Genomic DNA, 25,942 nt, shown 5'->3' with positions numbered 1-25,942 from the left:
AGGTTCCTAAGCAAGGTGTGGGCCACGTGCCTATAGTCTCACCCAGCACTCAGGAGACTGAGGCAGAAACATGGAGAGTTTGAGGACAGCTTGGGCTGCTTGCTGCATAGTGACACACTGTCACAAACAAGATAAAATGAAGCCCCTGTTTTTCTCCTGTGTGCATGTATATATTTGTCTTTTGTCTGCCATTTCTGGTGCTCTTCATTATTTATTTGTTTATTTATTTATTTATTTTCAAGCATAGAGAGAGAAACAGAGAAAAAATAGTGCGCCAGGGCCTCTAACCACTGCAAATGAACTTCAGGTTCATGTGCCACTTTGTGCAACTGGCTTTACATGGGTATTGGGAAATCCTTAGATTTTGCAGCCCTGACTCACTGAGCCATCTCTCAAGCCCTTTTATTTTTTAAAAAATAAATACTTTTATTTACTGCAGGTCAAGAGAGAGAATGAGAATGGGTGCACCAGGGCCTTTAGCCATTGCCAATGGATGCCAGATGCATGTGCCACTTTATGCATCTGGCTTTATGTGGGTTCTAGGGAATCCAACCCTGGCCACTAGGTTTTCCAGGCAAGTGCCTTAACTGCTGAGCCATCTCTCCAGCATCCCCCCTGCTTTTTTTTTTTTTTTTTAAACTTTTCAAGGTAAGTAGGGTTTCACTCTAGCCCAGGCTAACCTGGAATTCACTGTGTAGTGTCAGGATGGCCTTGAACCCACGGTGATCCTCCTACCTCTGCCTCCTGAGTGCTGGGATTAATGGCGTGCGCCACCACTCCCAGCACTCATTTTTCCTTTTTATCTGCTTGAGAGAGAGAATAAATATGAATGAGAATGGCTCCACCAGGGCCTAGTGCCACTGAAAACAAACTCAAAACACATGTGCCACATTGTGCATCTGGATTTATTTACATGGGTACTGGGGAATCAGACCCAGGTCATCAGGCTTTAACCACTGAGCCTTTTCTCCAGCCCCCCAAAACTGTTACGCCTCTAGGATTGTTCTACCAACTTCCTTTTGTTCTTTCTTCAGCTGCGGGTATTTTCCTCACGCACATCCACAATCATACTCCACCACAGACTTGTTAGAGGAGCTTTCTGTGATCTCCGGAGCCTGTTCGTTCTCTGTGTAACTTTCTCTTTTCTGGTTCTTGACCCTGAAAGCTCAAGCTGCTTTGGTCTCTGAACTCTGAGCTATGCTGGGCTTTCTTGGCTGCCCTTGCTGTGCTGTGGCCTGACAGCTCTTCCTGGCTAGCACATTGGTAATCATCGGGCTCCCCTGGGCTTCCCTTTGCCTCATGCAGAAGTGTCCCGGTTGCCTGTTGTCCAGTGTGTGAAAACCCTCTCTATGGATCTTGTCCAGTCTTGTCTTTGTCATTGGATATGATGGCAAAGTAAACCTTGTCCCTATTACTTTTCTTCTTCTTCTTTTTTGTTTATTTTATTTTATTTTTTGAGGTTGGGTCTCATTCTGGCCCAGGCTGAACTGAAATTCACTACCTAGTCACAGGGTAGCCTTGAACTCATGGCGAGCTTTCTACCTCTGCCTCCAGAGTGCTGGGATTAAAAGCATGTACCACCATGCCTGGCATGTTTATTTTTATTTATTTATTTGAGAGTGATAGAGAAAGAGAGAGAGAGACAGAGAATGGGAGTATCAGGGCCTCCAGCCACTGCAAATGAACTCCAGATGCATGCGCCACCTTGTGCATCTGGCTCAAGTGGGTACAGGGGAATCAAGCCTCAATCCTGGGTCCTTAGGCTTCACAGGCAAGTGCTTAACCACTAAGCCATCTCTCCAGCCCTCCCCCCCTTTTTTTTGAGATAGGGTCTTGTGTAGCCCTAAGTAGTCTGGAACTTGCTCTGTAGACCAGGTTGGTCTTGAATTTGTGACTATCCTTCTTTCTCTACCTCTGCCTCCTGAGTGCTGGGATTATAGGCATGCACTATTACACTTGGCTCAGATTTCCTTATAGATGAATCTAAGGAGACATATTTTTATCCTAAAATTTAAGGCATGTTCATTATGTTTTGGTTTTGGTTTTGAGGCAGGTCTCACTCTAGCCTAGACTGACTTGAAATTCACTCTGTAGCCCAGGCTGGCCTCAAACTCATGTGATTGCCTTACCTCAGCCTCCCAAGTGCTGGCATTATAGGCGTGCATCACCAAGCCTTAGTGAGGCAGATTTATCCCTTGACACCCTATTTCTGGACTGCTGTGAGTATGTGATTATCTTTCCATTGTGACAGCGGGTGCAGCTGGTGGGAGTGATGCAGAGGCATCAGCTGCTGACTGGAAGAAGTGTGATTTGATTGCAAAGATTCTGGCTTCTTGTCCCCAGCAATCTCTTTCACCCGAGAGTTACTACAAGGACATCTGCCCACAGGTAAATCATTTTGCAATGATGAGTAAATATTTCCCAAAGCAATTAGCTATAGTTTCTGTGCTTCAAATAATAACAAAATCAGGGCCAGGCATGGTGGTGGACACCTTTAATCCCAGCACTTGGGAGGCAGAGGTAAGAGGATTGCTGTGAGCTCAAGGCCACCCTGAGACTACATAGTGAATTCTAGGTCAGACTGGGCTAGAGCAAGACCCTACCTACCTTGAAAAACCAAAAGATAAAATCAGAAGCTGGCAGTGGTGGCTCACACCTTTAATCCCAGCACTCAGGAGGCAGAGGTAGGAGGATCACATACCTCTATAGAGGTTTGAGGCCACCCTGAGAAAACAGCGAGTTCCAGGTCAGTCTGGGGTAGAGTAAGACCCTACCTCAGGAAAAAAAAAAAAAAAAAAATTAGAGCATAAGCCTTCAGCTTGCAGAGTACAGGCTGTTGTCAGGCAGAAGTTTCTCTTGTCTGCAAAGGGCAAGAGCCCATGAAAAGGCAGGAAGGGGTAAAGCCCACCCAAGTCATCTTTTTTTTTTTTATTCATTTTTATTTATTTATTTGAGAGTGACAGAGAGAGAGAAAGAGGCAGATAGAGAGAGAGAGAATGGGCGTGCCAGGGCTTCCAGCCACTGCAAAGGAACTCCAGACGCGTGCGCCCCCTTGTGCATCTGGCTAACGTGGGTCCTGGGGAATCGAGCCTCGAACCGGGGTCCTTAGGCTTCACAGGTAAGCGCTTAACCGCTAAGCCATCTTTCCAGCCCCCAAGTCATCTTTAAGTCAGTAACAGAAACAAACTTTTCCATTGTTTACCAGCTCTAGAATGACCTATAGATAAACACTGGGGATAAATATATATACTGTATGAATAAAATAGATTCGTATAGCTTAGACAGGGCAGGCTTCTCATACCCTAAATATACTTAATATGCCTATAGACAGTAAGTTCATATGACAGTGGTACCTATAATTGAAAACTGGAGTGGGGTAGGGAATGTGTGTCTGGAAAATATATGAGCATTTTAAAATTTTTTCCCTATAGTTTGAATATGTTTTTTTCCACTTTTTTTCTTTTTTATTTTTTTCGAGGAAGGGTCTTGGTCTAGCCCAGGCTGACCTGGAATTTACTGTGTAGATTCAGGCTGGCCTCAAACTCACAGTAATCCTCCTACCTCTGCATCCCAAGTGCTGGGGTTAAAGGCATACACCACCATGCCCAGCCTTTCTCTTTCTCTCCTTTTTTCTTCTTAAAAAAATATTTATATTTATTTATTTGAGAGAGAAAGAGGCAGAGAGGAGAGAGAGTGAGAATGGGTGTGCCAGGGCCTCTAACCACTGCAAACAACTCCAGACTCATGTTGCAGTCTGGTTCTCATTGCTGGTAGAAATCACCCAACCAAGAGCAGCTTCTGGGAAAAAGAGGTTTGTTTTGGCCTACAGGCTTGAGGGGAAGCTCCACGATGGCAGGGAAAATGATGACATGAGCAGAGGATGGACATCACCCCCTGGCCAACATAAGGTGGACCACAGCAACAGGAGAGTGTGCCAAACACTGGCAAGGGGAAACTGGCTATAATACCCATAAGCCTGCCCCCAACAATACACTCCCTCTAGGAGGCATTAATTCCCAAATATCTATCAGCTGGGAACCTAGCATTCAGAACACCTAAGTTTATAGGGGACACCTGAATCAAACCACAACTACCTTGTGCATTTGGCTTAGTGGGTCCTGGGGAATTAAACCTGGGTCCTTTGGCTTTGTAGGCAAGCACCTTAACCACTAAACCATCTCTCCAGCCCTCTTTTTCTTTCTTTTCTCTCTCTCTTTTTTGACGTAGTTTCTCCTTCTAAGCAAGGCTGACCTAGAACTTACTTGAGCCCAGGCTGGCCTCTAACACATGGCAGTCTTCCTACCTCTGTCTCCCTGGTGCTGGGATTAAGGCAGGTACCACCATACCCAGTTTGATAAAATTATTAGATAAACACAACCTCTTGGGCTAGAGAAATGGCTTCCAGTTAAGGTGCTTGCCAGCAAAGCCAAAGGACCCAGATTCGAGTTCCCAGAATCCACATAAAGCCATATGCATAAGGTTTTTCAAGGTAGAGTCTCACTCTAGCTCAGGCTGACCTGGAATTCACTATGGAGTCTCAGGGTGGCCTTGAACTCATGGTGATCCTCCTACCTCTGCCTCTGTGTGCTGGGATTAAAGGCGTGCGCCACCATGCCTAGCTTCTTACACCTTTTGATACCAGATTATATATTAAAACAGTTTTGTCAATTCAGTACTGTAGCACTGATTTTACTTTTTGGCTAAAGGAATGTTTTTTCTTCTCTTCTGGTATATGCTTCATGTGATTTTTCTTGTAGGTTCTAGATTTATTTCATTTTCAAGATAAGCTGACTGTGCGACAATTTCAGAGAGTTGCCACCACCACCTTCCTAACTATGTCGCGAGAACGCCCACACCTAGCAGCGCAGTATCTACTTCAGCCATTGTTAGCCCCTCTTCAGCGGTGCTCCAGTGCGGCAGGTAAGAGAACTCTGAAGAGATCAGATGAAAATTCAGTCAGCGCTGGTCACTCTTCCGCGATGCGCCAGGGCGGCAGCTGAGAGAACTCTGAAGAGATCAGATGAAAATGACTTACGTCCATGGAATTTCCATGTCCTCATTCTTCTCGCCCGCAACTCAACCTTCTATTTGAAAAATTCCCTTCCCAATGTTCCTGGTAGAGTACATTGAACACTCAGACATTCTTCACCCAGGTTTACCAACTGTTCTCATTTTGGCCATACTTGCTTCTTTTCTCTCTACGCATGAATGCAGATTTGTTTTTGAACATTTGAAAGTTAGTTGTACACATCACCTTAAAGTAAAGCAACATAAATCTCCAAAGAAGTGTCAGTCTTATTGAGCCTCTTTCTCTGTCATTTTCAGAGTCAGGTCTCATGTAGCCCAAGCTGTCCTGAAATTTGCTGTCTAGTTGAGGTAGATTATGAATTCCTGATCCTCCTGCCTCCATCTCCCAAGTGCTGAGATTACAGGTATGTGCCAACATGCCCAGCTAAAAATGCCAGTCTCTAAATTGACACAGTGAAACAGTGATCACACTGGGAAAATAACACTGATTTGCCATGATCAGTACTTGTCCTAGACCTTGTTTGTTCATTTAAGGAATATCTATTGGACATGTGTATGCTAGGCATTATTTGAGTTGTAATTCTAGATTGTATTTGCAACATCAGCTACTTGTTTGGCCTATGTAATATACTGCCAAAGAGACTAGCTAAGAAGATTTTGTATGTATTTGTGTATTTATTATAGGACTGCATGATGCTAGGCAAGTGATCTACCTCCGAGCTGCAGATACAGGCCCCCACTTTAAATAAATAAATAAATAAATAAATAAATATATATATATATTACACACACACACATATATATATATATATACACACACATACATACACACATACATACATACATACATACACACACACACACACTTTTTTTTGTTTTGTTTTGTTTTGTTTTGTTTTTCAAGGTAGGGTCTTGTTCTAGTCCAGGTTGACCTGGAATTCACTGTGTAGCCTCAGGGTGGCCTCAGACTCACAGTGATCCTGCTATCTCTGCCACCCAAGTGCTGGGATTAAAGGTGTACGTTACCATGCCTGGCTGTTAAAAAGAATATTTTACTAATTTCAGAGATTGGGAAAATGGGCACATCAGGGCATCTAGCCTCTGCAAATGAGTTCTAGACACATTCGCCACCTTGTGCATAAGGCTCTACATGGGTACTGGGGAATTGAACCTGGGTCCATAGGCTTTGCAGGCAAGCACGTAAAAAAGTAACTAAGCCATCTTTTCAGCCCCAGCCCCTTTTTAAAATGTTTTTATTTTATTGTTTTCAGTTTTTATTTGTTTATCTGCAAGCACAGAGGTGGGGCAGAGAAAGAGAGAGAGAATATCTGTGCACTAGGACCTCTTGCCAAGGCAGACAAACTCCTTAGACATGTACCAATTTGGGCATCTGACTTTACCTGTGTACTAAGGGATTGAATCCAAGATGGCAGACTTTGCATGCAAGCACCTTGAACTGCTGAGCCATCTTCTCAGCCCTTATTTATTTATTTTTTTAATTTATTAAGTTTTATTTTGTTTTGTTTTTTTCCCCCTGAGGTAGGGTCTCACTCTAGCCCAGTCTGACCTAGAACCCACTCTGTAGCTCCAGGCTGGCCTTGAACTCACAGTGATCCTTCTACCTCTGCCTCCCTGGTACTCAGGGTATCCTTGTGACTGTCTTGCATTAACTTTTCCAGTAGTTGGGATTACAGGCCTGCACCACCAGACCTGGTGAGAATTTGACTGATCTGGAATAGCTGCATCATAATACTGGAAAACAATTAAAAGCATAAACTTTCACATATCTCAGACTGTCTGCAAATGCCCTACATATTTTATCCATCCTAAGATGCACATTAGAAAATATTTTGGAGGCTGAAGGGATGGTTCAGCAGTTATGGTGCTTACTTACAAAGCTTACTGGGTCAGGTGTGATTCCCTAGTACACAAGTAAAGCCAGATGCGCAAAGTGATACATGCATCTAGAGTGTGTTGTACAGTGGCTAGAGGCCTTGGCATGCTGATTCTGTCTCTCTGCTTACCAATAAATAAATAAATAAATAAAATATTTATTTAAAAAAATTATGATCCGGGCATGGTGGCACACGCCTTTAATCCCAGCACTCGGGAGGCAGAGGTAGGAGGATCACTGTGAGTTCGAGGCCACCCAGAGACTACATAATGAATTCCAGGTCAACCTGGGCTAGAGTGAGAACCTACCTTTAAAAAGAAGCCAAAACAAAGCAGGTTTGGTGGTGTAGTGATAAGTGTGTATAATCCCAGCCATGAGAAGAGAGGACACAGGCCGAGCTCTGGAGCTTTCTGGCCAGCCAGTCTAGCTTACTGGGCAAGCTTCAGGCCAGTGAGAGATCCTGGCTCAGAAAAGCTGGGTGGTATTCCTGAGGACGACACCCGAGGTTGACTTCTGGCCTCCACATGCATGTACACGTATGTACATACACATACATTCTCTCACACACTTGTACACACAGAAATAGACATGGTGATTTTCTGATCTTATCTGGACCCTCTTACTAGTTTCTTTTACTAGTTTCTTCTTACAGTGATATGCTGAATATGGGTAATTTGTTTTTTAGAGATTCCAGAGAAAGACATGGTACCAGGAACCATTTTGGTGACTGAAGAAGAACTTAGTAGATGTATTGAAGATATATTTAAGGTAGGTAATTCAAGATACTAATGTTTTTAGCTAATATTTCTAATCTTAGTCTTTAAAAATATTTTATTTTTATTTATTTATTTGAGAGAGAGAAAGAAAGAAGCAAAGAGAGGGGGGAGAAAGGAAAAGAATGTGCCAGGGCATCCAGCCACTGCAAACAAACTCTAAACATATGTACTACCTTATGGATCTGGCTTACATGGGTTCTGGGGAATCAAACCTGGGTCCTTAGGATTCTCAGTCAGATGCCTTCACCACTAAGCCATCTCTCCAGCCCCTAATTTTAGTCTTAATTTTTTTTAAATGTTTAGAGAGAGGCAGATAGAGAATGGGCACACCAGGCCCTCTAGCCACTGCAAACAAACTCCAGATACTTGTGCTACCTTGTGCATCTGGCTTTACATGGGTCTGGGGAGTCAAACACAGGTTGTTAATTTTGAAGGCAAGCATCTTAACCACTGAGCCATCTTTTCAGCCCACAACTTTATTTATTTGAGAGAGAGAAAGATGAAGAGAGAGAGAACGAGCGTGCCAGCACATTCAACCACTGTAACCTTCAGGTGCATGCGCATAACTTTTAAAGAAATTATTTATTTATTTGCGAGAGGGCAGGGGAGAGAGAGAATGGGCATGCCAGGGCCTCTAGCTGTTGCAAATGAACTCCAGATGCATGTGCTACCTTGTGCATCTGGCTTTACATGGGTACTGGGGAATCAAACTTGGGTCCTCTGGCTTTGCCAGCAAGCACCTTAATCACTAAGCCCTCTGTCCAGCCTGCCATAACTTGTTTTAAAAAATGATCAGTCACCAGGCATGGTGGCACATGTCTTTAATCCCAGCACTCAGGAGGCAGAGGTAGGAGGATCACCATGAGTTTGAGGCCACCCTGAGATTACATAGTGAATTCCAGGTCAGCCTGGGCTAGAGCAAGACGCTACCTCAAAAAACCAAAAATCATCAATCGTGGTTTGGAGAGATGGCTTAGCAGTTAAGGTGCTTGCCTGCTAAGCCAAAGGACTCTGGTTCAATTCCCCAGAACCCATGTAAGCCAGATATACATGGTGATGCATGTGTCTGGAGTTGGTTTGCAGTGGCCAAAGACCCTGGTGTGCCCACTCTCTCTCTTGATCTGTCTCTTCCTCTCTCTCAAATAAATAAAATGAATTTTTAAAAAAGATCAATCAGGGTCTGTCTACAGAACATCATAGCAGAAAATTGTTAGGAGTTGGTTGTGGGATATTGAGGCAGAAGTAGAGCAAATTGTAAGTAAACTTTGTTGCAAACTCCTCCTAGCATTTCTTTGAGGTTATTAAATTGCCTTTAGGGGAAAAAGAACATGATGTGGTAGCACATGCCTGTAATCCCAGTACTCTGGAGGTGGGAGGCAGGAGGATTATGAGTATGAGGCCAGCATGAATTACATCATGAGACCTTGTCTCAAACAAAAAGCAAGGGCTGAGGACAGAGTTCATTTGGTAGAGTGTCCAGCATTCACATGGGTTCAATTTTCGGCACCAGGGGTGGTAGCACACATCTGTAATCCCAGCATTTAGGAGGCAGAGGCAGGAGAATCAACTACATTAAAAGTGTGAGGCTAGCCGGGCGTGGTGGTACACGCCTTTAATCCCAACACTCGGGAGGCAAAGATAGGAGGGTCACTGTGAGTTCAAGACCACCCTGAGACTACAGGTCAGCCTGGGCTAGAGGGGGAGCCCCTACCTTGGAAAACAAACAAACAAAAAAAAGTGTGAGGCTAAGCCAGGTATGGTGTCACACGCCTTTAATCCCAGCACTGGGGAGGCAGAGGTAGGAGGGTCGCTGTGAGTTCAAGACCACGCTGAGACTCCATAGTGAATTCCAGGTCATCTTGGGCTATATGAGGCACTGTTTCAAAAACAAAAAAGGGCTAAGGAGATGGTGTGGTTTGAATGTAAATATGTGCCCTCATGCACAGCTTCAAGTATTTTCAATTAACTTCCTGCTTAGTCTTCAGTAGTCGGAACCCTGCTGGAGGGGGTATGTCTCTGAGGCTGGATTTTGGATTCAGTCCTAGTAGTTGGTAGAGAGCCAGTTTGAGCTCTGACTGTTTGTGCTTGCTGGTATTATTTTCTTTCGCTCTCTGCTATGGAAGTATGATGTATGATGGACCGAGCGGGCCTCATCTGCCATAATGGAATCTGTGAGCCTGAAATAAATCCTGTCCTCCCATAAGCTGGTTCTGGTTGAGTGCCCCGGCCAGCCGGGCTTCAACGGGAGCACGGACCCTAGAAAACCTGAAATGAATGGGACAAGAGACACTAAGGAACCTGACAGCAAGACAGGAGTCTGATCAAGCTGCAATTTTTATTTTTCTCAGGGCGCCTTTTATACAGCGGAACAGGGGAGTTTGTCAGTAGTTTAGGTATTGCTACAATTCTGTTTTGACAGGATAAGGTCACAGGCCCAAGGCCACAAGATTAATGACTTTAACAAACAGCTGCAGGTTCTGTGACTTTCCAGAACAGACAACTTATCACAAAATGGAGTCATTGCTCAAGATAGAGGCACTTTTGGTTGCTTAGTGCCCAAAAGCCTGACCATAAACTGGCCTTTTGCAAAAGATAAGATTCTGTAAGCAGTCTGCTGACCAAGCAGGCCCAGGCAAAATGGAGAGGCTTTTGCTCTATGGCTCCCGACAGTAGGGGGTTTGTTCCAGCAGCGAAAAGATTAGCTGCAATAGATGGTTCAGTGGTTAAAGATGCTTGCTTGCAAAGCCTCACAGTGTGGGTTTGGGTTCCCAGTACCCACAGAAAGCTAGATGCACAAAGTGACACCTGTGTCTGGAGTTCATTTGCAGTGGCAGGAGGCCCTGGCACACCCATTCTCTCAAAAAAGGGTAAGTGGAGCCAACAGAATGTTTTCCTGGCAGGGGTATTAGCCTCTGCAAAAAATAGCCTGGAAATAGATTCTGCCATTTATCCCATTCTTGCCCTCAGAGGGAAACCCCTCATAGGTCAGGTCAGGGCTCAGTCTGGTGAGTTTTGAACCTCCTGGTGAGGCAAGGGAGCAAGGTTGTGTAGACATTGGTCTCATGCAGCCCAGCCTGGCACTGAGGAAACCAGGGGCAGTGTGGAGGGTAATTATTCTCTCTGCAAGGTTTTGGCAGTCCAGCTGCAGTTGGAAAACAGAGGAAATGTGTATGCTAGAGGAAAATGGTAAACACTGAGTAAAATTCAGCAACAAAGGGTGTGTTGTCTTCATTAGCATCCTGCTAATACTAAATTACAGGGTACAGCTCTTGGGCAGGAAATGAGGAAAACATCTGGGATGTGTGAATTATCCAGCCACTCAATGGGTAACAAGAGGGCGTTTAGTTTTAGTTTTAGAGAGGCGTTTGGGACCATTTTCCAGCTGCTTTCCAGCTCTTTTCCTTCTGTTAATAGATTCACTGAGATAAAATTTCACACAACACACAGTGCACTTATTTAAAGTGTATAGTTCATTGTTTTTTTTAAGTGTATTCATAAGATTATGCAACCATAATCACAATCTAATTTTAGAATATTTCCCTCCTAAGGGAAATCTCATATGCATTGGCTGTCATTTCCTCATTCTTTCTACCCTGCCTCTAGCCCTATGCAACCACTAACCTATTTTATGCCTGTATAGATTTACATCTCATCTAAAGGCAACCCTACAGTGACGTGTGAGCGTGATGTTTTTCTGTCTGAACAGGGCCTCATTAGGTATTTCCCAGACTGACCTTGGCTCACAGTCCTACTGCCTCAGCCTGCTAAGGGCAGAAACTATAGACATTGTAATTTGGGTCTTTTATTGTATCTTCCATTTCTCTCCTCATCTTGGTCATTCATTTCTTTACCTTTTTCCAAAATGCAATAAATTTTGGTAATTATTTCAGTGTACTTATATGCATTTTATTCTACCATCTCTATTTTTTTGTTGTTGTTGTTGTTTTTGTTTTTTCTAGGTAAGATCTCTCCCTAGTCCAGGCTGACCTGGAATTCACTATGTAGTGTCAGGGTGGTCTCAAACTCACAACAATCCTATTCTGTCTCCTGAGTGCTGGGATTAGAGACATAGAGACATGTGCCATCATGCCCTGCTATTTTTTGTTTTCTAATTCCATCTCTGTTTTTTGTTTACATTTTTGGTGTGTGTGTGTGTATTCTGTTGATTTTCTTATAATTATGGGTTCTACCTTTGTATGCCTGATAACTTTTTGAAATATGATTTATATCCACACCACTAAAATTCTTGTTTTGTTTGGAGGTGCTGGGGTTACGACAGTGTCTAGTACACGCTATGCAAGCCCCATGCCAGCCCCAAGTGCACTTTTGTGTTTTCTTTTATGGAGACAAGGTCTCGGTGTGTACTCCAGACTAGCATTAAACTTGGCATGCATTTCAGGCTGGCTTCGAACTCTTAATCTTCCTGCTTCATACTCCAGCTTACTGCACTACCACACATGGTATGATTTAAAAAAAAAAAACACCAACATTTTATTTATTTGCAAGGAGAGAGAGGGAGAAAGAAAAAAGAGAAAATGAATATGGGTGCACCAGGGTCTCCAGCCTCTGCAAATGAACTCTAGACGCATGCGCCACTCTTGTGCATCTGGTTTTACATGGGTAGTGGGGAATCAAACCTGAGGTGTTAGACTTGGCAGGCAAGTCCCTTAACTGCTGACCCATCTCCCCAGCCTGAACATGATGGTTTTAAAATTCCTTCATATGGAGCCGGGCATTTTTCACTAGACTGGCCTATTTTACTTTGTTTCAAAGGCAGTATTGAAGCCGGGTAGGGTGGCGCATGCTTTTGATCCTAGCACTTGGGAGGCAGAGGTAGGAGAGAGGATCAATGTGAGTTAGAGGCCAGTCTGTCCGAGACGACGAAGTGAATTCCAGGTCAACCTGGGCTACAGTGAAACCCCACCTCAAAAAAAACCCTAAATAAATAAATAAATAAAAAGGACCAGGCATGGTGGCGCATGCCTATGATCCCAGCACTTGGGAGGCTGAGATAAAAGGATCGTTGTGAGTTCAAGGCCAGCCTGAAATTACCTACTGAATTTGAGGCCAGCCTGGGCTAGAGCAAGACTAAGTTGGGTGTGGTGGCACATGCCTTTAGTCCCAGCACCTCAAGAGGCTGAGGTAAGAGGATCATTAAAGGTCAGCCTGAGGTGCAGAGTGAGTTGAGTTCCAGGTTAGCCTGGGCTACAGTGAGACCCTGCCTCGAAAAACAAAACAAAGACAGGAATTGCATACTAGTCATGTTTTTTCTGGACGCATTAAATCTATCTATCTATCTACCTGTCTGTCCGTCCGTCCGTCCGTCCATCCGTCCGTCCATCCATCCATCCATCCATCCACACATTTTGATATTTAAAGAATTAAGCCTTCCACTCTGAATTATTTTTGTCATGTGGTGCTGGGAATCAAACACACACATGCTAGGTAAGCTCTCTACCAGTGAAGCTACACTTCCAGCTCTGTGTGAGAATCTGGTCATGGGACCAACTACAAGGGAAGGCTTACGTACACTTGCATCCTTCACACAGCAGAACGTAGGGTGGCTTGATTATGGCAGCTCTGGTGGGACAGGTGGAAGGTTCTCAGTATGAGTGTGTGTTCCTGCATATGTAGGTGCTAGTTAAACTGAATGGTAAACTTAGCATACTAACTGGTATTTCATCTGTATGAATGATTCTCCTCATTTCTATGTGGTCTGTACATCTTGTAAAATTATCTCAGTTCAAAAGATCCCAGTGTGGCGCACGCCTTTAATCCCAGCACTCTGGAGGCAGAGGTAGGTGGATTGCCATGAGTTTGAGGCCAGTCTGAGAGTACATAGTGAATTCGAGGCCAACTTGAGTTATTGTGAGCCCCTACCTTTAAGGGAAAAAAAAACAAAAACAAAAACAAAAGCCAGGCATGGTGGTGCATGCCTTTAATCCCAGCACTTGGAGGCAGAAGTAGGAGGATCACTGTGAGCTTGAGGCTAGTCTGGGACTGAAGAGTGAGATTCAGGTCAGCCTGGGCTAGAGTGAGACCCCCACCTCAAAAAACTAAAGAAAATTATCTATCTATCTATCATCTATCCATTCTACAGTTTTCTCTTTTCATCTGTGGGGAATAGGTTTTAGATTCTAAAAATTTTGAAAATCCACGGATGCTCAATGTAAAACGTTTCGGTATTTGTAGATAACCTGTGTATCTTCCTGCATAAATGTTTTGTTTATCTGTTCTTTTTGCATGTGCATAGTATGTGTGGTATGGTGGTGTGGCGCATACATATGTATGTGCTGATGCAGTGCCTGTGCACTCGCCTGGAGCGCCCCGAGGGTTCCAGTGCAGTGGCTAGAGGAGAGTATCAGGCGTTCCCTCCTACACACACCACTGCCTTTTTCCTTGTGATGGAACCTCTTACTGAATGTGGAGCTTGTTGCTTCTCTGGTTTCTTTGACCCACAGTACCCGGGTTGTAGAATGTGTGTGGCCATACCCAGGTATTTGCATGGGATCTGAGATTTGAACTTGGGCAGCCTCAGACACCGTAGTCCCTCATGCTTGTGCAGAAAGTGCACATATCTCCTGTGGTTTTAAAAAATTATTGTTTTATATACCTATTCGCAAGCAGAAAGTGGAAGGCAGACAGAATGGGCACTCCAGGGCCTCTGGCCACTCCTAGCAAACTCCAGATTCATGTGCCACATCGTGCATCCTTACGTAGGTATTGGGAAATCAAACCTGGGTCCTTAGGCTTTCCTGTTTGTTTGTTTGTTTGTATTTTATTTATTTATTTGAGAGAGAGAGACAGAAAACAGGCATGCCTAGGCCTCTAGCTACTGCAAATGAAATCCAGACGTGTGCGCTGCCTTGCACATCTGGCTTATGTGGGTAGTGGGGAATTAAACCTGGGTCCTCAGGCTTCGAAGGTTAAGCCATCTCTCCAGGCCACCTGTTTTTTGTTTAATTTATTTATTTGACAGAGGAAGAGGGAGGGAGGGAGGAAGAGAGAGAGAGAATGGGTGCTCCTGGGCCTCCAGCCACTGCACATGAACTCCAGATGTATATCTGGCTAACATGGGTCCTGGAGAATCAAACCTGGGTCCTTTGGCTTTGCAGACAAACACCTTAACTGCTAAGCCATCCCTCCAGCCCCACCTGTTTGTTTTTTGAGACAGTGTCTCATGAAGCCTAGGCTGGCTCCTCAAACTCCCTGTGTAGTAAAGGATGACTTTGAACTTCTGACCTTCCTACCTCCATCTCATGAGTGCTGGAATTACAAGTGTGTACCACCACCCAATTTATTTGGTATAGGAATCAAACCAAGGACTTTGTGCCTGCTAGGCCAAACTCTACTGGTTGAATTATATACCTAGCCCATTTTTGGCGCGTGTACGCCATGGTGTATGTGTGGAGGCCAGAGGATAACTTCAGATGTTGGCTTTCATTTTCAACTCTGTTGAAGTCAGGGTCTCTTGTCACATTGGTCATTGTGGTGGCTTGATTCAGGTGTCCCCCATAAACTTAGCTAAATGTTCTAAATGCTAGGTTCCCAGTTGATGGAGTTTTGGGAATTAATACCTTCTGGAGGCAGTGTATTGTTGGGGATGGGCTTATGGGTGTTATAGCCAGTTTCCCCATGCCAGTGTTGGGCACACTCTCCTGTTGCTGTTGTCCACCTTATATTGGCCAGGAGGTGATGTCCACCCTCTGCTCATGCTGTCATTTCCCTGCCATCGTGGAGTTTCCCTCCTCAAGAGTGTAAGCTCAAATAAACCTCTTTTTCTCCCACAAGCTACTCTTGATTGGGTGATTTCTACCAAGAATGCGAACCTGACTGACTGCAACAGTCACTGATGCTAATTGGCTCACAAGCTTTCAGACATTTCTCCTGTATCTGTCTCCCTTATGGTAGATACTCGAGGATTACACATGTCCCCCACAGGGTTCACTGCATCCATCCAGCTTTGCCATGGATTCTGAAGAGCCAAACCCAGATACTCATGCATACGTGGCTGAGGTTGGCCTTGAACTCTTGGTCCTCCCGCTTTAAGTGCTGGAATTCCAGGCTGCTCTACCATATCGGGTTTCCCTATATACATATATTTAGTATTATTTGTGTGTGGATGTGCGCTTGTGCTTGGGAAATGGCCCAGTGGTTAAAAGGTACAAGCCTGCCAACTAGAGTTTGGATATCCAGCACTCATGTAAAGCTGGATACAAAACATGTGTCTATGGCCAGGTGTGGTGGTGCACACCTTTAATCCTAGCACTCAGGAGGCAGAGGCAGGAGGATTGCCATGAGTTTGAGGCTACCCTGAGATTACACAGTGAATTCCAGGTCAGCCTGGAGCAGAGTGAAAGCCTACCTCAAAAAAAAAAAAAATATATATATATATATATATACATATATACATATATATCTGTGATCTAGCACACCTATGGCAGTGAGAGGCAGAGTCAGGTAAATCACCGAGTTCTCTGGACTTCTGGTTTCTCAGTCTGGCCTTCCCAGTGACAACAAGAGAGACCTTGTCTTAAAACAAGGTAGGAGGAGAGAACTGACATCCTGAGATTGTCCTCCGACCTTCACGCATGCACCATGTTTACATCATTCACCCCCCTCCCCACCACACACACACTGTACTAGTTACCTTCTTGCTGCTGCAACAAAATGCCCTAGAAAAAAAAGTCAGTTTAAGCTGGGCATGGTGGTGCACACCTTTAGTCCCAGCACTCGGGAGGCAGAAATAGGAGAATCGCCATGAGTTCGAGACCACCCAGGTCAGCCTGGGCTAGACTGAGACACTACCTCGAAAAAACAAAACAAAACAAAAAAAAAGGTTTAAAGGAGGAAAGGCTCATTTCAGCCTGTAGTTTCAGGTTACATCCATCTTGTTGGGGAAGTCCTGACAACAGGAGCTTGAAACAGCTGGAAGCAGAGAGGATGAATGAATATTGGTGCTCAACCAGTTCTCCCCCCCCCTTTTTTTTTTATTTGAGGTAGGGTCTCACTCTAGCCCAGGCTAACCTGGAATTCACTATGTAGTCTCGGGGGCCTTGAACTCACAGCAGTCTTCCTAACGCTGCCTCCTGAGTGCTGGGATTAAAGGTGTGCGCCACCACGCCTGGCCTCTCTCGCTTTCTTTGTAGTCCAGGATTCCAGACCTTGGAGTGGTGCCACCCACAGTTAAAGTGAGCACATCTGAATTAACCAGATCACTATAACCATTCACAGGCTTGCCCAAAGGCTAACCTAATTGAGCTAATCCCCCACAGGTGATTCTCGGCTCAGTCCAATTGACAATAAAAACCACACACACAAATTTAAAAAATACTTAATAGGATAAAAATAGTATGTAAAGAGTTGTTCAACTATATTGCTTAAAGAATAATGACAAGAAAACATGTCTGTACATAGGCATCTTTTTTGTTGGTTGGTTTTTCTAGGTAAGGCCTTACTCTAAACCCAGGCAGACCAGGAATTCACTATGTAGTCTCATGCTGGCCTAGAAGTCAGCAATCCTTCTACCTCTGCCTCCCAAGTGCTGGGCTTATAGATGTGAGTCACCATGCCTGGCTCCATGTGATTTTCAGATGACTTAATTTGCCACTAGAATTGCGGGTATGAAATACGATGACTTTTTGTCTAAGTCCTAGTCTCATGTAGTACAGGCTGGTCTTGCTATGTAGCCAAGGCTGGTCTTGAACTCCTGATCTCTCTGTTTTACCTCTCAAGTGCTGGAAGTATAGGGGAACGCTGCCATGCTCGGTGAATTAAGGTAACTTTGGATAGGTTTGTAGCATACTGGAGCACATAAGTGCTCAAAAAACTGTCAGTTCCTTTTTGGCTTAAAGAACTTTTTAAAAAAGACTGTTTTAGGCAATATGTTCTGAAAGCATGTACAGTGCAAAGTACTTGCTATATTAGGTAACGTGCCTTGTTCTTTTTCTTCTCACATGTCTTAATTAAACTTAGCAAGTGCATTAGAAGTTCTGGAACACTACCAGAAGGAGCATGCCATGTGGTAGAAGGCAGGATTTGACTAGTTTGAACCTTAACAGAGGTAAAATCCAGTTCCAGCCTGTTCTAAGTTCCAGTGTTTGTATTTGGTTAGTGTGATTGTGTTTGGTTCTGAACAAGCTCATCATGTTTGTATTATGATAAAGCCATACATTTGCTACATCTATTATAGTATCAAAAAAAAAAAAAAGTAACAATAAGCCGGGCATGGTGGTGCACACCTTCAATCCCAGCACTTAGGAGGCAGAGGTAGGAAGATTGCTGTGAGTTCAAGGCCACCCTGAGACTACATAGTGAATTCAAGGTCAGCCTGCACTAGAGTGAGACCCTCCCTTGAAAAACAAAACAAAATAAACAAAAAAAGGTAACAATAAATCTAACATTTGCATAGAGTTGTACATTTTACAAAATACTCTTATATGAACTATCTTAATTGTCTCTCTTGCCAAAAGCTTAATATCTACATTATAAATAAGAATGCTAAAGCTGGGCATCGCACGCCTTTAATCCCTGCACTGATAAAAAGATAGGCTGGAGAGATAGTTCAGTGGTTATAGGTGCTTGCTTGCAACGCCTAATGATCTGGTTTCAATTCCCCAGTACACACTCAAAGGCTGATGCACAAAGTGGCGCATGCATCTGAAGTTCCTTTGCAGTGGCAGCATAGATGTGCGCTGGCATGCTCATTCTCTCTGTCTTAAAACTAACTAAATAAACTAATAAATAGATAAGTACAAACAGTGAATAACAACAGCAACAGCAAAAACAGTGGTAGCGGGCTGGAGAGATGGCTTAGCGGTTAAGCGCTTGCCTGTGAAGCCTAAGGACCCCGGTTCGAGGCTCGGTTCCCCAGGTCCCACGTTAGCCAGATGCACAAGGGGGCGCACGCGTCTGGAGTTCGTTTGCAGAGGCTGGAAGCCCTGGCGTGTCCATTCTCTCTCTCTCCCTCTATCTGTCTTTCTCTCTGTGTCTGTCTCTCTCAAATAAATAAATAAATAATAATAAAAAACAACAGTGGTGGCCATAGTAGTGCAGGCCTATAAGCTCAGTACTTGAGAGGCTGAGGCAGGAGGATCACAGAAAGTTTGAGGTCATCGTGAGCTAGACTGCATAATGAGTACCACAGCAGCCAGGGCTAAATGGCACAACCCTGTCTCGAAAACAACAGAAACAAACACCCACCCAACAACATCTTATCCATGTTTACTTACTGTATGATTGTGAGCAATCACGTAAGTGACAGAGACAAAATTCACACCGAAGTTTCTTGACTCCCAACTTCCTTGTGTTCTTTCATTGGCTGCATGGCCTCTGAGGGCTGTGCTGAAAACCCTAAGAGTCTCTGAAATGAGGTGGGGCGTGTGATGCCTTTCAGCATCATCTTATGTTGTTTTCTCTGAAGCAGTAAATAATGTATTTTTACTACATTTGACCGTTTGGATCAGTTTTTTTTTTCTATTATCATCTAAAATTCTAACAAATTCTTCCAGAGAAATTACATCATCTAGACACCAAATGTACATTAGCCCAACCAATATAAAATCTAGCCTTTTTTGTTCAGTCTGGTTTCCCTTCTGTGGCTAAAGTTCTATAATCTTGTTTAGTTAATTAGCACTGACTGAACAGTTTTCTCTAGCTATAGCCACGAGAAAAAGAAAATATACAGGACATTATAGCTCCCTCACAAAAATAGAACTTAAAAAAAAACACAAAACAGGGCTGGCAGGGATGGCTTAGTGGTTAAGGCATTTGCCTACAAAGTCAAAGGACCCAGGTTCAATTCCCCAGGACCCCATGTAAGCCAGATGTACAAGGTGGTGCATGTGTCTGGAGTTCATTTGCAGTGGCTGGAGGCCCTGGGGTGCCCACTGTCTCTCTTTCTCTCTTTCAAATAAATAAGTAAAAATATTTATTAAAAAATAAAAATAAGGCCGGGCATGGTGGTACACGCCTTTAATCCCAGCACTTAGGAGACAGAGGTAGGAGGATCGCTGTGAGTTCGAGGCCACCCTGAGAATACAGAGTGAATTCCAGGTCAGTCTGGGCTAGAGTGAGACCCTACCTCAAAAAACCAAAATAAATATTTTTTTAAAAAAGCAAGCTTTTGCTCACTCAATCCTTGAGTCAGTCACAAGAATATCTACAAGTACCCACTGAGTCAGAATGATAGGCGCCAACCCTTGCCTTCAAGGAGCTCCCCATTGAGCAATGATAGCAGTGTGTTGTCTACAGTGAAGAATAACTAGAAATAGAGGTCTGTCTCTTGTAGAGCAGTTCTTGGAACTGAAGAGAAGGGATGTGAAACTGACCTACAGATACATCATCTCATGGACAGATCTGTGAACGCACAGGGAGGTTCAGTCAGAAAGGAATGAGAAAAATCCCCTCAAGGGCTGGAGAGATAGCTTAGTGGTTAAGCGCTTGCCTGTGAAGCCTAAGGACCCTGGTTCGAGGCTCGGTTCCCCAGGTCCCATGTTAGCCAGATGCACAAGGGGGTGCACGCGTCTGGAGTTCGTTTGCAGTGGCCAGAGGCCCTGATGTGCCTATTCTCTCTCCCTCTCTCTGTCTAATAAGTAAATAAAAAATAAAACATTTAAAAAAAAAGAAAAATCCCCTGAAAGGAACAAAGGACTCTCCAGTTGCCATGGAGGCCTTGGTACTCGTCTTTATCCTTGTCTAATCTGCTCTGAGCCATTATGGTTTTCATCTATCTATGCTGGCCTTCTGTCTTTGCACCTCGGCTCTTTCTAGAAAAAGCACAGGTAGGTAGAGAAGCTCAAAAAGGGTGAAGAAACTGGGAATGTAGTTCAGCTACACAAGTTTGAGGTTAACTTCATCTATATGAGACCCTGTCTCAAAAAAAAAAAAAAAAATTAAGAGCTGAAGAGATAGCTTAGCATTTAAGGCACTTGCCTGCAAAGTCAAAGGACCCAGGCTTGATTCCCTAGGACCCACGTAAAGCCAGATGCACAAGGTGGCACACGTGTCTGGAGTTTGTTTACAGTGGCTAGAGGCCTTGGTGTGCCTATTCTTAATCTCTGTCTGCCTTTCTCTGTCTTTCACATAAATAAATAAAAATAAAATAAATTTAAAGAAAAACACCAGATTTTATGGTTGCACACATAACATAAAACATAATTTCAGGGGCTAGAGAGATGGCTTAGCAGTTAAGGCTCTTGCCTGAAAAGCCTAAGGACCCAGGTTTGATTCCCCAGTACCCACATAAGCCAGATGTACATGGTGCCAAATGCATCTGGAGTTTATTTGCAGTAGCTAGAGGTCCTGGCATGCCCATTCTCTCTCTTTCTCTCTCTCAAATAAATAAATAAAAATTTAAAAAGTAAGGATGAGGGCCTAGAGAGATGGCTTAGCCATTAAGGTGCTTGCCTGCAAAGCCAATTCCCAGGACCCACATAAGCCAGATGCACAAGATATCACATGCATCTGGAATTCGTTTGTAGTGGCTGGAAACCCTGGTGCATGCTCTTTCGCACTTTCTCTTTTTCTCTCTGTCTGTCTCTCAATTAATTTTAAAAAATGTAAAAAGATATAAAATTTAGGGCTGGAGAGATGGCTTAGCAGTTAAGACACAGGTCTGCAAAGCCAAAGATCCCAGTACCCATGTAAGCCAGATGTACAGGGTGGTGCACTCATCTGGAGTTCGTTTGCAGTGGCTGAAGGCTCTGGTGCACCTATTCTCTCTCTCAAATAAATAAATAAAAATAAAAATACTTTAGGCCTGGAGGGATGGCTTAGCACTTAAGGCATTTGTGTGCAAAGCCAAAGGACCCAGATTCAATTCCCCAGGACCCATATAAGCCTGATGCACAAGGGGGTATACATGTCTAGAGTTTGCAGTGGCTGGAGCCCTGGTGTGCCTGTTCTCTCTCTCTCTCCCTCTGTTTCTCCCTTTCTCTAGCTGCTGAAAATGAACTCCAGACGCATGTCCATCTGGCTTACATGGGTACTGGGGAATCAAACCTAGGTCCTTTGGCTTTGCAGGCCAGCACCTTAACCACTAAGCCATCTTCCCAGCCCCCCACTTTTTTTTTGAGGTAGGGTCTCACTCTAGCTCAGGCTGACCTGGAATTCACTATGTAGCATCAGGGTGGCCTCACACTCTCAGTGATCCTCCTATCTCTGCCTCCCGGGTGCTGGGATTAAAGGTGTGCACCATCACACCTGGCTCAGTGCACTGTTGTTTTTGGTTTTATTTTTATTTTTTTATTTGGGGGGGCACGCCTGGGCCTTCAGCGACTACAAATGAACTCCAGGCATGTGTGCCCCCTTGTGCATGTGTGACATTGTGCACTTGCATCACTGTGTATCTGGCTTACATGGGACCTGGAGATTAGAACATGAGTTATTAGGCTTCGCAGGCAAGTGCCCGTGAACCTTGTTTTTGTTTTTAAATATTTTATTAATTTGCAAGGAGAGAAAATGAATGGATGCACCAGGGCCTCTGAGCATCACAAACGAACTTCAGATACATGAGCCACTTTGCGCATCTGGCTTTACATGGGTATTTGGTAATTGAACTCAGGTCATTAGGCATTGCAGGCAAGTGCCTTAACCGTTGAGTCATCTCACCAGCCCCTTGTTTGTTTTTTTGTTTTTTGAGACAGGGTCTCATGTAACCCAAATTGGCCTACTTATATAGCTGAGGATAATCCTGAATTTCTGATGCTTTTCTTCCATTTCTGAGTGCTGGCATTACAGGTTTCCACCACATCCTGGCTTTATTCAGTGCTTTCTTTTAATTTAATTTTTTATTTGAAAACAGAGAAAGAGAGAGAATGGTGTAAACGAACTCCAGATTCATGCTCCACCTTGTGAATCTGGTCCTGGGAAATTGATCCTGGGTCCTTTGGCTTTGCAGGTAAATGCCTTAACTGCTAAGCCATCTCTCCAGCGTTTTTTTTTTTTTTTTTTTTTTTTTTCTATTAGAGATTGAACCTAAGGCCTGGTGCATGATAAGCAAGCACTCTACCAAGTGCACCTTTACTCGCCTTTACTTGACTTAGTTTCTCTGAGCCTCAGTTTTCCACATTTTTAGCATGGGAGTAAAAGTGCTTACCCAGTGGAACCTTTGTGAGGATTGATTATATGGTCAGTGTTAAGCTAACTATCTGTTTCATTCTTAAGTAGACGAGCTATATATTGATAGCTGATGTTTACTTCATAAAAGCAGTAAGTTGGGTGTAGTAGTAAGCACCTGTAATTCCAGCTACTTAGGAGGGGCAGGAGAATTGTCTACTGTGATTGGTGTCGATGCAGGGAATGTAACCTTGAATTCTTTTATTTATTTTTTTAATTTTTGAGGTAGGGTCTCACTCTGGCCCTGGCTGACCTGGAATTCACTATGGAGTCTCAGGGTGGCCTTGAACTCAGGCGATCCTCCTACCTCTGCCTCCCGAGTGCTGGAATTAAAGGCATGTGCCACCATACCCTGTTTAACCTAGATTTTTAAAAAATATTTTATTTATTTGCAAGGAAAGACAAAATAGGCATGCCAAGGCCTCTTGCCACTGTAAATATAAACTCCAGATGCATGCACCACTTTGTGCATCTGGCTTTACGTGGGTACTGGGGATTTGAACCTGGGCCAATTCCATGCCAGCAGGCTTTGCAATGTAAGTGCCATTAACCACTGACCCGTTTCCCCAGCCCTAATCTCGCTTTTGTTGTTGTTGTTTTGTTTTGTTTTTAATTTGTACTTATTTATTTGCAAGATAGAGAGAATGGGCACACCAGGGCCTCCAGCCACTGCAAATGGACTCCAGATGCATGTGCCACCTTGTGTTATAAGGTTTTACCTGGGTACTAGAGAATCAAACTCCAGCAGGTAGGCTTTTTAGGCAAGTGTCTTACCTGCTGAGTCATCTCTCCAGCCCTTGATTTTTGCTACTTAATAAGTATTTGAATTAGTGAGTGAAGTTAAGTAGTGAAATATGGAGTAGGTATATGAAGAGATAGAGCTGGAACATTTTAATAAGTCCTGCTTCCCATCCCTCCTTTCCAAACTACAATCTGGTCATTAGGATGTGTCACAATATTTATGTAAGGCAAGAGAAATCGGTTGACTGTTGTTCTTAGATCAGTAGCAGTGCTTCCGTCAAGAAAGGTTTTTTTAGGGCTGGAGGGGTGGCTTTGCAGTTAAGGCATTTGCCTGCAAAGTCAAAGGACCCAGGTTCGATTCCCTAGGATCCACATTAGCCAGATACACATGTGTCTGGAATTTGCAATGGTTGGAGGCCCTGGCACACCCATTCTGTCTCTTTTTCTGTCAAATAAATAAAAAAAATTTTTTTAAAGAAAGAAGGGTTTTTTAGGGATGCTTGTGTGTGGTGCTCATGCATATGTATATGTAGTGTGTGTGCACAGGTCCATGAGCACATTTGCATGTGTGTGGGTAGAAGCCAGAGACCAACACTGGGTATATTATTCAGTGGTTCTCCACTTTATTTTATTTCTTCAAAATATTTTTATTTTAGCCAGTAATGGTGGCTCATTCCTTAAATCCCAATACTTGAGAGGTAGAGGTAGGAGGATTGCTGTAAGTTCAAGGCCAGTCTGAGACTACATAGTGAATTCCAGGTCACCCTGGGCTAGAGCAAGACAACTCCAGACGCATGCACCACCTTGTGGATCTGGCCTATGTGAGTACTGGGGAATTGAACCTGGGTCTTTTATTTCTTTATGTGTGTGTGTGTGTGTGTGTGTGTGTGCGTGTGTGTGGACACCAGGTGCATGTGATGCTTTTTACATCTGGCTTTACATGTGTAATAGGGAATTGAACCTGGGCTGGCAAGCAAGCACTTTTAGCCACTGAGTTGTTTCCTAAGCCCCACTTTATTTATTTATTTGTTTTTTAATTTTTTTTGTTTTTCCGAGGTAGGGTCTCACTCTAGCCCAGGCTGACCTGGAATTCACTATGTCGTCTCAGGGTGGCCTTGAACTCACAGTGATCCTCCTACCTCTGCCTCCCGAGTACTGGGATTAAAGGCATGCGCCACCACGCCCAGCTAGCCCCACTTCATTTTATTTTGAGACAGGGACTCTTAACTGAACCTAGATCTCCCCAATTCAGCTAAAGGAGCAAGCCAGCAAGCCCGAGATTCTGTGTCCACCTACCCAGAGGTGTATTGCAACTGGGTATCAGGCATTAGCCTGGCATTTTATGTGGGTGCTAGGGATCTGAATTCATGGCAAGTATTTTGCTTTTCTTTTCACTAAGCCATCTTCTCATTTCCCCATCAAAGAAGCTTAAAGTAGATTTAGGTTCAGTACAAGAAAGTATTTACTGCTGGTATTGGGAGAGAGATGATGGTCATGTATGAATCAAACAGAGGCCATTTAAATTCTTTGAACATATCACACAAGAAGTCACCCATCAAGGGCTGGCGAGATGTTTCACTGGATAAAGCACTCGCTGTTCAAGCCAGAGGACCCAAGTTTAATCCCCAGATCCCATGTATAAAGCTGGAAGCTTCTATAATTCAGCCTGTGGACAGCTAGATGAGGCAGAGACAGGAGAATTTCCTAGGAGTTTGTGGGGAGAGCAGCAAAGAACAGTATTAAAGTGAGAATCCAAATAGAGAAACTTTGTCTCAAATGAGGCAAAAAGGCCAGGACTGATGGGTGGTTTGACTATAAAATGCCCCTTATAGCCTCATGTGCTTGTGATTTAGCCTCAGACTTAGTTCCTAGCAGGTGGAGCCTTTGGAAGGTAGAGCCTTGCTGGAGTAGGTGTGTCCCTGTGAGCAGGCCTTGACATTTTAAGCCCAGCCCTGCTTGCCAGTTCTTAGCTAGTTCACTCTTCTTCCTGCCTGCTCCTCCCATGCTCTCCCTGCCATGATGAAGCTTCCCTTTAAAAACTGTAAGCTCGGGCTGGAGAGATGGCTTAGCGGTTGAGCACTTGCCTGTGAAGCCTAAGGACCCCGGTTCGAGGCTCGATTCCACAGGACCCACATTAGCCAGATGCACAAGGGGGCACAAGCATTTGGAGTTTGTTTGTAACGCCTGGAGGCCCTGGCACACCCATTCTCATTCCCTCTCTCTCCCTCCCTCTCTATCTTTCTCTCTCTCCATATATATATATATCTGTGTCTATCGCTCTCAAATAAATAAATAAATGAACAAAAAAATTAAAAGAAAAAACTGTAAGGTCTTGGGGCTGGAGAGATGGCTTAGCAGTTAAGGCATTTGCCTCCAAAGCCAAAGG

The 25,942-nt window shown here is 44.0% G+C and overlaps 1 protein-coding gene across 3 annotated transcripts in view; it reads left to right on the top strand.

The window, feature by feature from the left end:
- The window catches only part of Tango6 (transport and golgi organization 6 homolog), a 250,673-nt gene that overhangs the window by 14,641 nt on the left and 210,090 nt on the right, over window positions 1-25,942 (top strand). For all 3 annotated transcript variants that reach the window (XM_045161723.1, XM_004661659.2, XR_006639598.1), the window contains 3 exons: window positions 2,252-2,388; window positions 4,758-4,920; window positions 7,608-7,690. In XM_045161723.1, the coding sequence (XP_045017658.1) occupies window positions 2,252-2,388; window positions 4,758-4,920; window positions 7,608-7,690 (383 nt within the window). The remainder of the gene's footprint in view (window positions 1-2,251; window positions 2,389-4,757; window positions 4,921-7,607; window positions 7,691-25,942) is intronic.

Source organism: Jaculus jaculus, chromosome 1 (genome assembly GCF_020740685.1).
Source record: "Jaculus jaculus isolate mJacJac1 chromosome 1, mJacJac1.mat.Y.cur, whole genome shotgun sequence".
Taxonomy (NCBI): Eukaryota; Metazoa; Chordata; class Mammalia; order Rodentia; family Dipodidae; genus Jaculus; species Jaculus jaculus.
This window is presented reverse-complemented; position numbering and strand designations above follow the sequence as displayed.